At 44.7% G+C, this 18257-nt stretch overlaps 1 protein-coding gene across 2 annotated transcripts; it reads left to right on the top strand.

Annotated features, from left to right (window-relative positions):
* Window positions 1-982: 982 nt before the first annotated feature.
* LOC112229447 (histone acetyltransferase KAT2B) lies at window positions 983-17546 on the top strand. 2 transcript variants are annotated; one of them, XM_024395278.2, is made up of 18 exons: window positions 983-1389; window positions 2136-2262; window positions 3310-3455; window positions 3533-3619; window positions 3736-3917; window positions 4417-4608; window positions 4720-4823; window positions 4959-5084; window positions 5219-5358; window positions 9185-9393; window positions 12863-12989; window positions 13225-13335; window positions 13485-13628; window positions 13797-13911; window positions 14148-14175; window positions 14306-14369; window positions 14490-14574; window positions 15560-17546. In XM_024395278.2, exons 1-18 carry the CDS (start codon window positions 1189-1191, stop codon window positions 15751-15753), a joined length of 2382 nt encoding a protein of 793 aa, XP_024251046.1. In that variant the 5' UTR covers window positions 983-1188; the 3' UTR covers window positions 15754-17546. The 2 variants fall into 2 exon arrangements, with proteins under 2 accessions (XP_024251046.1, XP_024251045.1); XM_024395277.2 differs by having other exon boundaries at window positions 987-1389; window positions 14145-14175.
* Window positions 17547-18257: the final 711 nt, after the last annotated feature.

The raw sequence follows: 18257 nt of genomic DNA, 5'->3' as shown, positions 1-18257 counted from the left end.
CTTTTTATCTGACCTTTGACCACTTAGCTTTGCCTATTGAGGTCACACTATCGACTAAGGTACTAGTGGTCCTGTCAGACCTGTCCTCACCCTGGCTCTCTGAATATCGAGTCAGAATAACAAAACTCTATTGTAAGATTTAATAATCAGCCTATAATTGGAAACATTTTATTACATATATATTGTGTAACTACAAGGCCTAGTACATTATTGTGGTATTTGTAAGGTGGACATCATCGCAAGAGTCTTTTGTCTGCTTTTCCCATGTCTTATTATTATTATTTTGCCTATGACGGTATGTTACTCCATTTGTCCCAGGTCATTACATTTGACCTTGAAATTCTCACTACCAATGGTTACAATTTTTGTGACCTCTACGCTGGATCATAGCCTACTCCAGCATTTCCCAAACTAGGGGTTTGAAAACAGAAAATTCTGATATAAAATTATGTCCTTAACCTCCAGTAGCAGCTAGATGCGGTTGTAATAAACAGTGGTTTCTGTTTTCTTCCTACAAATGTAGTTCTATCTTTTGAACGGTTTAAGCTACATATTATGACCCCATCATTGATGTTGATAAAAGTCACATTGTCCTAGAGAGATTTACATGGTTATCAAAACATCACGCCAGGGTAAACCTACACCAAACAGCCCTTATTTTAAGTGTTTTTAAAATCCACTATGGGAAAACATTAATTGTGAAAAAACTATTGGAACCATTTCCCTTTTTGACCATTAGGTTTTATGGGTATTATTACACCCATGCACACAAGCATGTGTAGGACTCATTAGAGGCACTAAATCAGACTGGGGGGAAAAAGAACATCAATGATGCTGTCAGACTGATTTATATTAGACTGTCAAAGACACAGTTAAAAAAAAGTAGACATTGGCTGTTGATTACATCACCTTTTGTGTTTTACATGGTGTGGGTTTTTGATATCAAAATGGGGTCGCGGACCAAAAAAGTTTGGGAACCCCTGGCCAAGCCTACTCACTGGAATACCCATTTTGTCTCCCCTAGTGGAGGAAAAATGGACCTACAATGACAAATAAAAAAATAGGGATCAGCGCATTGAGCTACAAAAAAACGGATCAGCGCCATGTCTGATTCTCCAGTAGTGGAATAGAGTTCGGGACACCTAAACCATTTAATTCCAGGGTCGGGGATCCCGTTCGGTCTCGAGGATGTCCGGGAGCGCCGGGATTCAGCAGGGCTCCCCGGCCATCGGTGCAGCGGGATCGGCGCCTGCGGCTCCGGGAGCCGGGGGAACCGAGGGTTCGGGCGCCACGGTAGGATCGGCACGAATCGCGGTGAAGAAGGCGCAGCTCCGCTCCTCCCCGCGCCCGAAGAAACTGGAGAAGCTCGGAGTTTATTCATCTTGCAAGGTAGTTTTAAGTAGGCCATTATTACATTATTTAGCAATTATACATTTTGCAATGTTTTGAAAGTGGTTTGAGTTTCAGATGCTTGTTGTTTTGCAGCGCTACCAAAATGCAAACGCAGCAAAGGAAGCCATTGCTGCGTTTGCATTTCTTCATATCCCTCATGCTCTAGTTATGTAAAATGATCCTATTGGAAATAAACATCAGGAAAAAAACGGCAAAATGTACAGTTTAGCGCTCCCATATTATGTTAAAATATGTATTTCTAGGCGGGAGAGTGGACTAAACATTCTCAAGGTGCTTTGACAAATTCAGGTTAGCCTGCATGCCTTGGTGCGGAATGCCTCCAGCAAGGGGAGTGTGCGGGGCGTAATTCACCCCACTGGGATAGTGACAGTGTTTTTTCCGTCTGTCAGCGCACCGTGGTAAAATAGAAAGTATTTATTGCAGTTATATATCATCTGCAGGGAGAGACAACGTCTTTGTTTTGACAGTGACAGCTGCTGGGGGGCGGGGTTTGTTGTTGTTCCTTGGCTCTTGTTCCTGTGCACAGTTTGGCTCCAGCTAAGAGTTGTAGTGAGAGGGCTGGCCCAACAGGCATTGCCTAGCTATGCCACTTTGTAGCCAAGCTGTCTTTGTCAACTTATGCATATAAATTCAATGGGATTTTTCCTATTACGTTATGTTTTTAAACGTGTGTGTATGCATACAGTGTGTGTGTTTCTAACCGGTGGAACCCTGTGCTGTAGGCTGAGGGGGCCTGTAAGTGTAACAGCTGGAAGAGCCAGAACCCCCCTCCCACACCACCCCGTACAGACCAGCAGCCCAACACTTTCAACCTTCAGGACCCCTGCCGTAGCTGCTCTCATACACTGGGTAAGACTAGGGGGAGAGAGGGTTGAGAGCGGGGACATGGGGAGGGGTTGCCCTGTGTACTGGAGGGGGAGAGGGGGTCAGAGGGGGACATGGGGAGGGGTTGCCCTGTGTACTGGAGGGGGAGAGGGGGTCAGAGGGGGACATGGGGAGGGGTTGCCCTGTGTACTGGAGGGGGAGAGGGGGTCAGAGGGGGACATGGGGAGGGGTTGCCCTGTGTACTGGAGGGGGAGAGGGGGTCAGAGGGGGACATGGGGAGGGGTTGCCCTGTGTACTGGAGGGGGAGAGAGGGTCAGAGGGGGACATGGGGAGGGGTTGCCCTGTGTACTGGAGGGGGAGAGAGGGTCAGAGGGGGACATGGGGAGGGGTTGCCCTGTGTACTGGAGGGGGAGAGAGGGTCAGAGGGGGACATGGGGAGGGGTTGCCCTGTGTACTGGAGGGGGAGAGAGGGTCAGAGGGGGACATGGGGAGGGGTTGCCCTGTGTACTGGAGGGGGAGAGAGGGTCAGAGGGGGACATGGGGATGGGGTTGCCCTGTGTACTGGAGGGGAGAGAGGGTCAGAGGGGAGACATTGGGATGGGGTGCCCTGTGTACTGGAGGGGGAGAGAGGGTCAGAGGGGGACATGGGGAGGGGTTGCCCTGTGTACTGGAGGGGGAGAGAGGGTCAGAAGGGGGACATGGGGATGGGGTGCCCTGTGTACTGGAGGGGGAGAGAGGGTCAGAAGGGGGACATGGGGATGGGGTGCCCTGTGTACTGGAGGGGGAGAGAGGGTCAGAAGGGGGACATGGGGATGGGGTGCCCTGTGTACTGGAGGGGAGAGAGAGGGTCAGAGGGGGACATGGGGATGGGGTGCCCTGTGTACTGGAGGGGGAGAGGGTCAGAGGGGGACATGGGGATGGGGTGCCACTGCCTCGTGTAAGGGCATGATATAGGTAGGTGGAATGTTCTAAAAATCCAGATAATAAGGAGGTAACAGGTTTTCAGGGACACATTGGTCATCAAAACTAAAGTCTGTCTTCGCACTCTCACTCACTGTCTCTCCTTTTCAGGTGACCATGTAACCCATCTGGAGAACGTTTCAGAGGAGGAGATGAACAGGCTTCTGGGCATTGCTCTGGACGTGGAGTACCTGAACACATGTGTCCACAAAGAGGAGGATGCTGACACCAAACAAGTCTACTTCTCCCTCTTCAAGGTAGGCCACAGCTCAACATGTCAACAACACATTACATTCAGTGCATCTGTCTCACAATGTCCTTCTTTCACCTTCAGCTATTGAGGAAATGCATCCTTCAGATGGGCAGACCTGTGGTGGAGGCACAGGAGAGTCCTCCCTTTGAGAAACCTAGCATTGAACAGGCAAGTGTACACAACAAATACACACACGCTTAGCAAAAAAATACGTATTTAGATCACACTTACACAAGATGTATACATTATATTTTGCTTACATGATCTCTGTGTCTCTTCAACAGGGGGTGAATAACTTTGTCCAGTACAAGTTCAGCCATCTTCCCTCCAAGGAGCGTCAGACCATCGTGGAGCTGGCCAAGATGTTCCTCAACCAGATCAACTACTGGCAGCTGGAGACACCCTCACAGAGACGACAGCGGGCCCCTGCTGATGATGCCGCCGGGTACAAAGTCAACTACACCAGGTAGTAGGCGCCCTTTGATGATATGAATGCAACTGCTGGCAGGCACGCTTTGATGATGCGTTCACAGTCATGATATGTTTATTCCTAATGCACTGACCACACTGTGGACTGGCTTCATGTTCTTAATGCTTACATGCTGACTACACCGGGCGCACGCGTGCGTCCACGTGCGCCATCACACCCATGTAGATTTTGTTCATCCACACCAGACATGATTTGTCCTGGGATATAAACATTGGGTTGTTGTTTTACCTGAAATGCACAAGGTCCCTGGATCTTGGGGATTTTGGCCCATTTTGAGTCACACACAATCGTGTGTTCTTAAACATAGGGCAGCTATGGTGTTTTTAGTCCCCAGTAGCCCCAGTCACTCCCATAACTTGCTACCAACAGATTCATTTTCTCTTCATTCCAATAGATGTGTACATTTCATGCAAATTGTATCACCGTTATATGACCTAGAATCAAACCCACATTTTTGTGGTGTGTTTTCCCCTAGATGGCTGTGCTACTGCAACGTCCCTCAGTTCTGTGACAGTCTACCGCGGTACGAGACGACCCAAATCTTCGGCCGGACCCTGCTGCGCTCCGTCTTCACTGTAATGAGGAAACAGCTGCTAGAGCAGGCCAGGCAGGAGAAGGATAAGCTACCCCCGGAGAAACGCACTCTCATCCTCACACACTTCCCCAAGTAAGAGACAAATTCTTCACATACACACAAACGTACACACACACACGAGATAGAGGAGGATTCCTAGTCTCGGTTTACAGTAGGTGTGATGATGATATCTGTGTGCTGTAGATTCCTGTCCATGCTGGAGGAGGAGGTATACAGTCACAGCTCTCCCATCTGGAGTGAAGAATTCCTGGCTGGATCCTCAGGAGGACCGATCCCCATCCATACAGGTAAAACACACCTGACCTTTAGCCAGCTTGTCCAAAAAAAAGTTTAAGTAGGGAAAGTTGTGATGTGATTGATATGATGAGTGCTACTCTCCATTGATAAAGTAATCTGATGAGCTCCCTTGTGTATAATGACAGTGATCAGTGCGCCCCCGGTGGCCAGGCCTCTGTACTACAACTCCAGCCCAGTATCTGTGGACCCATCCAGCTGTGGCAGTGTCAGTCCTGCCAGGAAGACCGCCTCTGTTCTGGAACCCAGCCCAGGTAAACACAACAGGCTCTATGCACATATCTAGGATCAGCTTAGCCTCCACAAATTATAACCTTAACCATTATGGGTAAAATCTCTCTTTAGATCAGTTTCTAGGGGAAACTTTACATATGATCTACCTGTGTAGGTGGGCAGAAGCGGAAGCCATCGGAGCCCCTCCCCCATGAGGAGACAAAGAAGCTCAGGATTGTCGGGGACATCCCCATGGAACTCATCAATGAAGTCATGGCAACCATCACCGACCCCGCCTCCATGCTGGGACCAGAGGTAACATCAAACACTCAGGGCTCTGATCAATCAGCCGACTTCCGAATACAGATTGTTTTGGCGGTGCCTGAGGTGGAACTGCGTTAGAGCTGTCAAATCCAAGGCGGCTCCTTGCATTATACCTAAAGTGGACATTGCCATTGTCTGCAGGGAGTCACCTTTGGAGAAATCCCATGCAGCCTTCAAGTTTGACTACTGGAATGCACAGAAGGCTGCTGAGGGGGAAACAGCTCATAATTATGTCCAGGATGAAGCAAATGGAATGGCATCAAACACCTGGAAACCAATTGTTTGATGTATTTGTTTCCATTCTACGAATTACGCCCCAGTTATTACCACGAGCCCATTCTCCCCAATTAAGGTGCCACCAACCTCATGCTGGAATGTAAGGCGTAGTATTCACCTGATTATGATGATAGAAACACTAATTATTTTGTTTAATGATTCGTCTATTTGAGCATCATTATTTCTATACAGCCTACACTTTCTGTGTCTGAACTTCTAACTCGAGGGGGGTGGGTGTGGCTTCGTGACAATGATCGCAAGAGCAGCTGCTCACCGATTTGACTACTCCAATGCAGTTCCACCTCCAACACCACCAAAACATGCGCTATGTGGCTGTCTGCTATCGCCGGTTAACTCTTGATCTGATGGAATCTAGACCTCAATCAGTCCAACACGTATTCATCAATACTTCCATCTCTTCAGTCCAACACATAGTAATCAATACTTCCATCTCTTCAGTCCAACACATAGTCATCAATACTTCCATCTCTTCAGTCAACATATCATCAATACTTCTATCTCTTCAGTCCAATACATAGTCATCAATACTTCCATCTCTTCAGTCCAACACATAGTAATCAATACTTCCATCTCTTCAGTCCAACACATAGTCATCAATACTTCCATCTCTTCAGTCCAACACATCATCAATACTTCCATCTCTTCAGTCCAATACATAGTCATCAATACTTCCATCTCTTCAGTCCAACACATAGTCATCAATACTTCCATCTCTTCAGTCCAACACATAGTCATCAATACTTCCATCTCTTCAGTCCAACACATAGTCATCAATACTTCCATCTCTTCAGTCCAACATATCATCAATACTTCCATCTCTTCAGTCCAACATATCATCAATACTTCCATCTCTTCAGTCCAACATATCATCAATACTTCCATCTCTTCAGTCCAACACATAGTCATCAATACTTCCATCTCTTCAGTCCAACACATAGTCATCAATACTTCCATCTCTTCAGTCCAACACATAGTCATCAATACTTTCATCTCTTCGGTCCAACACATCATCAATACTTCCATCTCTTCAGTCCAACACATAGTCATCAATACTTCCATCTCTTCAGTCCAACATATCATCAATACTTCCATCTCTTCAGTCCAACACATAGTCATCAATACTTCCATCTCTTCGGTCCAACACATAGTCATCAATACTTCCATCTCTTCGGTCCAACACATAGTCATCAATACTTCCATCTCTTCGGTCCAACACATAGTCATCAATACTTTCATCTCTTCGGTCCAACACATCATCAATACTTCCATCTCTTCAGTCCAACACATAGTCATCAATACTTCCATCTCTTCAGTCCAACACATAGTCATCAATACTTCCATCTCTTCAGTCCAACACATAGTCATCAATACTTCCATCTCTTCAGTCCAACACATAGTCATCAATACTTCCATCTCTTCAGTCCAACACATAGTCATCAATACTTCCATCTCTTCAGTCCAACACGTATTCATCAATACTTCCATCTCTTCAGTCCAACACATCATCAATACTTCCATCTCTTCAGTCCAACACATCATCAATACTTCCATCTCTTCAGTCCAACACATCATCAATACTTCCATCTCTTCAGTCCAACACATCATCAATACTTCCATCTCTTCAGTCCAACACATCATCAATACTTCCATCTCTTCAGTCCAACACATCATCAATACTTCCATCTCTTCAGTCCAACACATAGTCATCAATACTTCCATCTCTTCAGTCCAACACATCATCAATACTTCCATCTCTTCAGTCCAACACATAGTCATCAATACTTCCATCTCTTCAGTCCAACACATAGTCATCAATACTTCCATCTCTTCAGTCCAACACATAGTCATCAATACTTCCATCTCTTCAGTCCAACACATAGTCATCAATACTTCCATCTCTTCAGTCCAATACATAGTCATCAATACTTCCATCTCTTCAGTCCAACACATCATCAATACTTCCATCTCTTCAGTCCAACATATCATCAATACTTCCATCTCTTCAGTCCAACATATCATCAATACTTCCATCTCTTCAGTCCAACACATAGTCATCAATACTTCCATCTCTTCAGTCCAACATATCATCAATACTTCCATCTCTTCAGTCCAACACATAGTCATCAATACTTCCATCTCTTCAGTCCAATACATAGTCATCAATTCTTCCATCTCTTCAGTCCAACATATCATCAATACTTCCATCTCTTCAGTCCAACACATCATCAATACTTCCATCTCTTCAGTCCAACACATCATCAATACTTCCATCTCTTCAGTCCAACACGTATTCATCAATACTTCCATCTCTTCAGTCCAACACATAGTCATCAATACTTCCATCTCTTCAGTCCAATACATAGTCATCAATACTTCCATCTCTTCAGTCCAACATATCATCAATACTTCCATCTCTTCAGTCCAACACGTATTCATCAATACTTCCATCTCTTCAGTCCAACACATCATCAATACTTCCATCTCTTCAGTCCAACACATCATCAATACTTCCATCTCTTCAGTCCAACACATAGTCATCAATACTTCCATCTCTTCAGTCCAACACATAGTCATCAATACTTCCATCTCTTCAGTCCAACACATAGTCATCAATACTTCCATCTCTTCAGTCCAACATATCATCAATACTTCCATCTCTTCAGTCCAACACATAGTCATCAATACTTCCATCTCTTCAGTCCAACACATAGTCATCAATACTTCCATCTCTTCAGTCCAACACGTATTCATCAATACTTCCATCTCTTCAGTCCAACATATCATCAATACTTCCATCTCTTCAGTCCAACACATAGTCATCAATACTTCCATCTCTTCAGTCCAACACATCATCAATACTTCCATCTCTTCAGTCCAACACATAGTCATCAATACTTCCATCTCTTCAGTCCAACACATAGTCATCAATACTTCCATCTCTTCAGTCCAATACATCATCAATACTTCCATCTCTTCAGTCCAACACATAGTCATCAATACTTCCATTTCTTCAGTCCAACACATAGTCATCAATACTTCCATCTCTTCAGTCCAACACATAGTCATCAATACTTCCATCTCTTCAGTCCAACACATTGTCATCAATACTTCCATCTCTTCAGTCCAACACATAGTCATCAATACTTCCATCTCTTCAGTCCAACACATTGTCATCAATACTTCCATCTCTTCAGTCCAACACATAGTCATCAATACTTCCATCTCTTCAGTCCAACACATAGTCATCAATACTTCCATCGCTTAACACTCTCTATTCCATCTCTGTTAAAAATCAGTTAGTGGATATTAGATTATATTTGACTTGCAGTTCAGAACCCCCCACTAAGTCAATGTTTTAGAGGCAGTATTGAGGTTTGAAGGTGATGATTATGGTGAAGCTACTGCTGCTGCTGAGAATGATGATAATGGGACAAATATATGGACACTGCTAAATCAAAATGAGTGCTGTCATAGGACTTGATAATGAGTAAGGCTGACGTCATTCCCTCCCCACCACCAGACCAGTCTACTGTCGGCCCACTCAGCCCGTGATGAGGCGGCACGCCTGGAGGAGAGGAGGGGAGTGATAGAGTTCCACGTCATCGGGAACTCCCTCAACCAGAAGCCCAACAAGAGGATCCTCATGTGGCTGGTGGGCCTCCAGAATGTCTTCTCTCACCAGCTGCCTCGCATGCCCAAAGAGTATATCACACGCCTCGTCTTTGACCCGTGAGTGTTACCATGAAAGATGGCGTCGACAGACATGGCAGCTTTCCTTATAGCGCCTAAGCAACTTTGCAGTATTTTTGTTTTTTTGTGTGTTATTTCTTACATTATTAGCCCAGAACGTTTTTTTTCTGTTATTATATACAGCCGGAAATAACTTTTGGATGTCAGAGCGGCGGTAACTCACCAGCATTACAACCAGGAATACGACTTCCAAGAATTGGATCCTTTGTTCGGACCCCGCAGGGCAATTGAACTTATCCCACAGGCTGCTCCAAGAACCCGTGGAGAAGAGGTATTTGGAGTGGACTTCTAGTCCGACTCAAGAGGCGAGCACACCATCCACCGCTTCCGAGTATATTACTCGCTAATGTGTATATACTGTCCCTGTCCATACAGCCAGCTGGTTCTCAGTACACCGCACAGACAGAAATAAAAAAACTCTCCAGGAAGAAGAAGGGCAGTGGTGTATGTTTAAGAATTAACCACTCATGGTGTGATTGTGATAATGTACAGAAACTAAAGTCCTATTGTTCACCCGACCTGGAATACTCCACAATCAAATGCCGACCGTATAACTTCCCAAGAGAATTATCTTCGGTTATAGTCACAGCTGTGTTTATTCCCCCTCAAGCCGATACCAGGACGGCTCTCAAGGAACTACACTGGACTTTATGCAAACTGGTAACCACATATCCTGAGCCCACATTTATTGTAGCTGGGGACTTTAACAAAGCAAATTTGAGGAAAACGCTACTGAAGTTCTATCAACACATTGACTGCAGTACTCGCACTGCTAAAACACTCAACCACTGCTATTCTCTCTTCCGGGATGCCTACAAGGCCCTCCCCCGCCCTCCCTTTGGCAAATCAGATCACAACTCCATTTTGCTCCTCCCTTCCTATAGGCAGAAACTCAAAAAGGAAGTACCCGTGCTAAGGTCTATTCAACACTGGTCTGACCAATCAGAATTCATGCTTGTTTTGATCACGGGATATGTTCCGGGTAGCCTCGGAGAATAATATTGATGTATACATGGACACGGTGACTGAGTTCATCAGGAAGTGTATAGAGGATGTTGTTCCCTCTGTTACTATTAAAACCTACCCAAACCAGAAACCATGGATGGATGGCAGCATTCACGCTAAACTGAAAGCATGAACCACCGCATTTAACCATGGCAAGGTGACTGGGAATATGGTTGAATACAAACTGTGTAGTTATTCCCTCTGTAAAGCAATCAAACAGGCAAAACGTCAGTACAGAGACAAAGTGGAGTCACAATTCAACGGCTCAGACATGAGATGTATGTGGCAGGGTCTACAGACAATCACGGAATACAAAGGGAAAACCAGCCACACCGCGGATACTGACGTTTTTCTCCCAGACAGCTGGGGCGACAGCGTAGCCTAGTGGTTAGAGTGTTGGACTAGTAACCAAAAGGTTTCAAGATCGAATTCCCGAGCTGACAAGGCACATCTGTCGTTCTGCCCCTGAACAAGGCAGTTAACCCACTGTTCCTAGGCCGTCATTGAAAATAAGAATTTGTTCTTAACTGACTTGAATTTTATTTTAAAGGTCAAATTAAAAAAACACCTTTGCCTGCTTTGAGGATAAGACAGTGCCATCGACGTGGCCTGCTCCCAAGGACTGTGGGCTCTCGTTCTCCATGGCCGATGTGAGTGAGACATCTTAACGCTCGCATGGCTGCTGGGCCAGACGCCATCCCTAGCCACGTCCTCAGGGCATGCGCAGACCAGCTGGCTGGAGTGTTTACGGACAAATTCAATCTCTCCCTATCCCAGTCTGCTGTCCCCACTTGCTTCCACCATTGTCCACCACACCATTGTTCCTGTACCCAAGAAAGCAAAGATAACTGAACTAAATCTCCCCGTAGCACTCACTTCTTTCATCATGAAGTGCTTTGAGAGGCTAGTTAAGAATCATATCACCTCTACCTTACATGACACCCTAGACCCACTTCAATTTGCTTACCGCCCAATAGATCCACAGATGATGCAATCACCATTGCACTGCATACTGCCCTATCCCATCTGTACAAGAGGAATACCTATGTCAGAATGCTGTTCATTGACTATAGCTCAGCCTTCAACACCATAGTACCCTCCAAGCTCATCATCAAGCTTGGGCTATGAACCCCACCCTGTGCAACAGGATCCTTGACTTCCTGACGGGCCGCCCCCCGTGGTGGTGAAGGTAGGAAATAACATCTCCACTTCACTGATCCTCGACACAGGGGCCCCACAAGGGTGTGTGCTCAGCTCCCTCCTGTACTCCCTGTTCACTCAACTTAATCATCAGGTTTGCAGACGCCACAACCATAGTAGGCCAACAATGACGAGACAGTCTACAGGGAGGAGGTGAGGGCCCTGGCGGAGTGGTGCCAGGAAATAACCTCCCCTTCAACATCAACAAAACAAAGAAGCTGACCACAGTGGACAAGGTGGAAAGCTTCAAGTTCCTCGGCGTACACATCAACTGACTATCTGAAATGGTCCACCCACACAGACAGTGTGGTGAAGAAGGCACAACAATTGAGAGCATCCTGTCGGACTGTATCACCGCCTGGTATGGCAACTGCACCGCCCGCAACCACAAGGCTCTCCAGAGAGTGGTGCGGTCTGCACAACACATCATCGGGAGCACACTGCCTGCCCTCCAGGACACCTACAGCAGGAAGGTCAAAAAGATCAAAAAGGACATCAACCACCCGAGCCACAGCCTGTTCACCCTGCTATCATCCAGAAGGCGAGGTCAGTACAGGTGCATAAAAGCTGGGATCGAGAGACTGAAAAACAGCTTCTATCTCAAGGCCTTCACACTGTTAAATAGCCATCACTAGCCGGCTACCACCGGGTTACTCAACCCTGCCCCTTAGAGGCTGCTGCCCCATGTACATAGACTTGGAATCACTGGTCACTTTAAAAATGTTTACATCCTGCTTTACTCATCTCATGTGTATACACTGTATTCTATTCTACTGTATTTTAGTCATTGCCATGCCGACATTGCTCGTCCTAATATTTATATATTTCTTAATTCCATTATTTTACTTTTAGATTTGTGTGTATTGTTGTGAATTGTTAGATATTACTGCACTGTTGGAGCTAGGAACACAAGCATTTCGTTACACCCGCAATAACATCTGCTAAATTTGTGTATGTGACCAATAAAATAAGATTTGATTTAGAGTTCTACCCTGATTGACTGACCACCAAAGAGAAAAATAGTCCCAACATTGTAGCACAGAAAGAAAACTTTTAATGTGAAGTTGCTATACAGTTGTAACCAGAGGTTTGACCCCTCAACGTTATGTAAACAGTGGCAACAATTGGACATTACACCTGGCTGTATCTATTTTACTCTAAAGCAGAAGTTGAACCCAGTTGATTATTATGAGCTATTGAGTTGAATGAGAAATTGGGAACTGTTCACTTTCTCTCCAAACAGAAAGCACAAGACTCTGTCGCTGATCAAAGATGGCCGTGTGATCGGAGGGATCTGCTTCCGGATGTTTCCCTCGCAGAGCTTCACAGAGATCGTATTCTGTGCTGTCACCTCCAACGAGCAGGTCAAGGTATGAGAATGCAGTTCTTTTAACCTAGTCTCAGATCTGTTTGTGCTCTCTTTCCAACTCCTATGGACATGTTTGACATGACAGTGACCATAGGACTTGCCTATACACAAACAAACAGTTCTGGGTCGCATTTCTGTTGGTATTAACTGATATTCATTCTCCTGCCATTGAGCTCCGTGCCTCACTCTTCTTGATTGGTCAGTTTTGACCTTTGACCCCTACCTATTGTTTAAAGGGATACGGCACTCACCTGATGAACCATCTGAAGGAGTACCACATCAAGCACGACATCCTCAACTTCCTCACCTATGCAGACGAGTATGCCATTGGCTACTTCAAAAAGCAGGTCAGTACATAATTGGTTGCTTAAAAAGATCAGCAAATGGCATTGGTTATCTTGTAATGTAGGGAAACATCACGAAACTGTCTCTTTAAAAAAAAAAAACATTCTTACAGCTCTCTGTCTTTCTTTTTCTCTCCATCTCTCTGTCTCAGGGCTTCTCTAAAGACATCAAGGTTCCTAAGGCCAAGTATCTGGGCTACATCAAAGACTACGAGGGAGCGACACTGATGGGCTGTGAGCTCAACCCCAGCATCCCTTACACTGAGTTCTCTGTCATTATCAAGAAGCAGAAAGAGGTGTGTGTGGTGTGCATGCCTACAATGTCTATTTGTATAATAAATTGAGTTACCGAAGTTCTCTCTCTTTCTGTCTCCCTTCCACTCTCTCTCTCTCACTCACTCACTCACTCACTCACTCACTCACTCACTCACTCACTCACTCACTCACTCCATCCTCGCTTTCAGATCATAAAGAAACTGATTGAGAGGAAGCAAGCTCAGATCAGAAAGGTCTACCCAGGACTTTCCTGTTTTAAGGAAGGAGTTCGACAGATTCCCATCGAGAGCATTCCTGGAATACGTATGTTTCTCCTCCTGTCATTATATTAGTCTACCTTCAGCATAGGTTCAAAGGATGTGTCCAAAATGGCACCCTATTCCCTACATGGGCCCTGGTCAAATGTAGGGCACTATATAGGGAATAGGGTGCCATTGTGGACAAAGGCAAGTCTCCAAAGAGGTAGCAGTGATTTGGGCAGTAAAGAAGTGTGTGGACAGTGTCTCTAGTTTAACTCGACTCCTTTTTGTCACCAGGAGAAACTGGATGGAAACCGGTGGGCAAAGGGTGAGTCTTTCAGCTCGGCTTTTAAGTTTTCCTTCTAAAGCTTAGCCAGTGAGCTACCACTGTCATCGTCATGGTAACTCTGACAGAAAATGAGGTGATCACAACTTCCTGTTTCCTGTTGTGATCCCAGGAAAGAGCTGAAGGATCCAGATCAGCTGTACAGCACCCTGAAGACCATCCTACAACATGTTAAGGTGAGGGACACGCACATACGCATGCACACACGTACTCACTCACGTACTCACTCACTCTCAAATGCACATACACACCAACTCGTAGCCACACACACACAGGTTTCTCGTTATGTGTTATAGAGTCACCAGAATGCCTGGCCGTTCATGGAACCAGTGAAGAAGACTGAGGCTCCTGGCTACTACCAAGTCATCCGCTTCCCCATGGGTATGTATGGCACTATGCATGGAACACATCTGTGCCTGGGTCAACTCTTCAGGGGAAGGAATATAGCCATACATAACTTGTAAGCAAGAAAATATGGATGATTGAATTGAATCCGATACAGCCCCTTCAGAAAGTATTCATACCCCTTGACTTGTTCCACATTTTGTTGTGTTACAGCCTGAATTCAAAATGGATTAAATGGATTTTTTTCTGACCCATCTACACACAATACCCCGTAATGACAAAGTGAAAGTGTTTGCTAATTTATTGAAGAATTACATTTATTGAAGGCGGAAACATGGGTAAATCTCTAAGGGTTTTCCACACCTGGATTATGCAACATTTGTCCCATTATTCTGTAAAAACAAATATTCAAGCTGTCAAGTTAGTTGTTGATCATTGCTTGACAAACATTTTCAGGTCTTGCCATAGATTTTCAAGTAGATTTAAGTCAAGTCTGTAACTCACCCACTCAGGAACATGCACTGTCTTCTTGGTAAGCAACTCCAGTGTAGATTTTGCCTTGTGTTTTAGATTATTGTTCTGCTGAAAGGTTCATTAATCCTCTAGTGTCTGGTGGAAACCAGACTGAACCAGGTTTTCCGCTAGGATTTTGCCTGTAGTTGGCTCCTTTCCATATTTTGTTTTTTTAAATCACAGAGCGGAACAGCGGACTGTCAAGCTCCCGCCTATTCTTCTCTTTGGATTGGTGGATACAACTCTTCATTTGAATACTTTTTAAAATATTCGATGAGTGATGTTGATGTCAATGCCTGTATTCAATGGAGATTGAGATGCTACGCTGTATATGAATAGACCATCTTATTTATTTGATTTGATTTTGGGCTTTGCCTCTTCTTCCCTGGTATAGTTACCTACACGTAAAGACACGTAATGGCTAGTTAAGTCATATTGTGTTAATCACAACGTTTGGTTTCATAGAGGTCAATCAAGAGTCGTGTTAATGTTGTGTGATTATCTCCAGACCTGAAGACGATGTCTGAGCGTCTGAAGAGCAGGTACTACACCACGCGGAAGCTCTTCATGGCCGACATGCAGCGCATCTTCACCAACTGTCGCGAGTACAATCCCCCAGAGAGCGAGTACTACAAGTGTGCCAACCTGCTAGAGAAGTTCTTCTACACCAAGATCAAGGAGGCAGGTCTCATTGAGAAGTGAAGAGATGGGAGGGGCTTCAAGGGTGAGGGAGCAATGGCTTAGGTCTAATGATTTTTAAATGTTTTTGTTTTTATTTACTTATTCTTTATTTTTCTACTGCGTTCAACCAGAAAAAGAGATAGCTATATATCCAGTAGGAAGAATGATTTTAGGTTAATCAGTATACTATCCCTCGTCCCACTCAGGAAAACAGAAGTCCTAGATAGAAACTCCCATCTGTTCAGCTGACCCAACCCTCCATCTGTTCAGCTGACCCAACCCTCCATCTGTTCATCTAACCCAACCCTCCATCTGTTCATCTAACCCAACCCTCCATCTGTTCAGCTGACCCAATTCTCCATCTGTTCAGCTGACCCAATTCTCCATCTGTTCAGCTGACCCAACCCTCCATCTGTTCAGCTAACCCAACCCTCCATCTGTTCAGCTAACCCAACCCTCCACCTGTTCAGCTAACCCAACCCTCCACCTGTTCAGCTAACCCAACCCTCCATCTGTTCAGCTAACCCAAACCTCCATCTGTTCAGCTGACCTAACCCTCCATCTGTTCAGCTGACCTAACCCTCCATCTGTTCAGCTGACCTAACCCTCCATCTGTTCAGCTGACCTAACCCTCCATCTGTTCAGCTGACCTAACCCTCCATCTGTTCAGCTAACCCAACCCTCCATCTGTTCAGCTAACCCAACCCTCCATCTGTTTAGCTAACCCAACCCTCCATCTGTTTAGCTGACCTAACCCTCCATCTGTTCAGCTAACCCAACCCTCCATCTGTTCAGCTAACCCAACCCTCCATCTGTTTAGCTAACCCAACCCTCCATCTGTTTAGCTAACCCAACCCTCCATCTGTTCAGCTGACCTAACCCACATGTAAGACGTCACATCTGAGAAGAACTGGACTGTCTGAGAGATATGGGGAGGGATAGTCAGTCAGTTACTCAGCCATTCAGTCTCTGTCTCCATATGGTGTTACTGGGTCGTAATGGTGTAGGGTGAAAAAAAACCTAGACGCCGGTTTTGGGTCAGTTTTGCACTTTCCCCACTAATGCTAAAGGTTAGGATTAGGGGAGGGGAAGCTGATCCTAGATCTGTACCTAGGGGAAACCTCTCCCTGGAACCATAGTAATCTGACTTGTTTTATTTGTATGTGCGTGTTATGCGTGACTTCAGATGAGGTCTGTCCCAGAATTTATGAGGGCAAAATTTGTATGTATGTTACTAGAGAGTTCATCCTGCCAAAAAAGGAAAATTTATATTTTAAATCTGTATGTATGAATTTTAACAATTGTAAACCTCTTGAATTACTTGCTGTATATTTTTCCTGGTTTGTTTTTAAACTGAAAGGAGGGGAAGCCCTTCATGCTGGTCCATGTAAAAAGTCCCATAGGGCAAAAGGTGACCATGGAAATGCACTTATTTATTTTTTCAAGCAACTATTCGGCATCACATGGTGAAAGAGCTTTTTTGTTTTCCATTGAGATGTTCCGTCTTTTGAGAAAAGCACTATGAAATAATGGCTAATTTTAACTATGTAGAGTTTCTCCTTATTTATGTGCTGTAATTTTTAAGGAATAATGCTTAATAAAATAATTTATTCTGTCTTATTATTTCTGTCTAGATGATTGATATCTTTGTACTTTGAAGATAAAATAAAAAGATTGTGCAATACTATGTAGTTTTGCTGTTTTGTATAGAAGATGTTTGTACTTTTTCAAACTTTAGGAGAAACCTGGATTTTGTAATATTGGTTTGAATGACAGACTATTTTATAGACTGATTAAAATAGAAGTGAATCTAATGGATTGGAGTTGTGTTTTTCCTGCTACAAATCACACTGACTCGGACGTTCCAACTCAAATCCCACTTTGCAAATCTATATAAAACAAACGCCGTGTTTTATACCTGCCGCAAGCATGGGTCCTGTGTCCTGATATTATCCACATTCTGATTGCCCACAGTTGAAATAACAGGTGTAGACAATTAAAATAACATTGTCGAGTTCACCTGCTCAGAGGTTGCATGCGTCAACCAATGGTTGCGTGCCACATCACTGTCATCGATTGACAGATTGCTATAATGTGATTAGTTGATACTTAAATACCTATCCAGGCATTGTAAGGTCTGGCAGGTGTCAGTAACCCCTGGGCAGAGGAATGCGCCCCTCGTGATCAGATCTTTCTGATCATCTCCAGAGGTAGTTGGGGACGAATTAATTGGTTAGATGAAAGCTTAGTGCCAGGTCAGTGGCTGGCGGGTCAGTGCTATCTGGAATCCTTGGGACGTCCCTACCCTAAATATTTTTGTTTGCCCTATATTAATTTGACAGTGGTGGCCCGCCACTTAATATATATTTTTAAAGAATATATATTTATATATACACTTCTGCCGAGACAGGCTTTTTAAGATCAGAGTGACAAGTTACATGTATTTGTAGAAAGTAGCATTTGATGCATTGTTTTTTAAGGTAGCTGCAGATGGGCAACCCCATACTTCAGCCTATTTATGTAAA

The sequence above is a fragment of the Oncorhynchus tshawytscha genome, linkage group LG31, assembly GCF_018296145.1.
Source record: "Oncorhynchus tshawytscha isolate Ot180627B linkage group LG31, Otsh_v2.0, whole genome shotgun sequence".
In the NCBI taxonomy this organism is placed as follows: domain Eukaryota; kingdom Metazoa; phylum Chordata; class Actinopteri; order Salmoniformes; family Salmonidae; genus Oncorhynchus; species Oncorhynchus tshawytscha.
The sequence above is the reverse complement of the archived record's forward strand: the minus strand, read 5'-3'. Positions and strand labels throughout refer to the sequence as shown.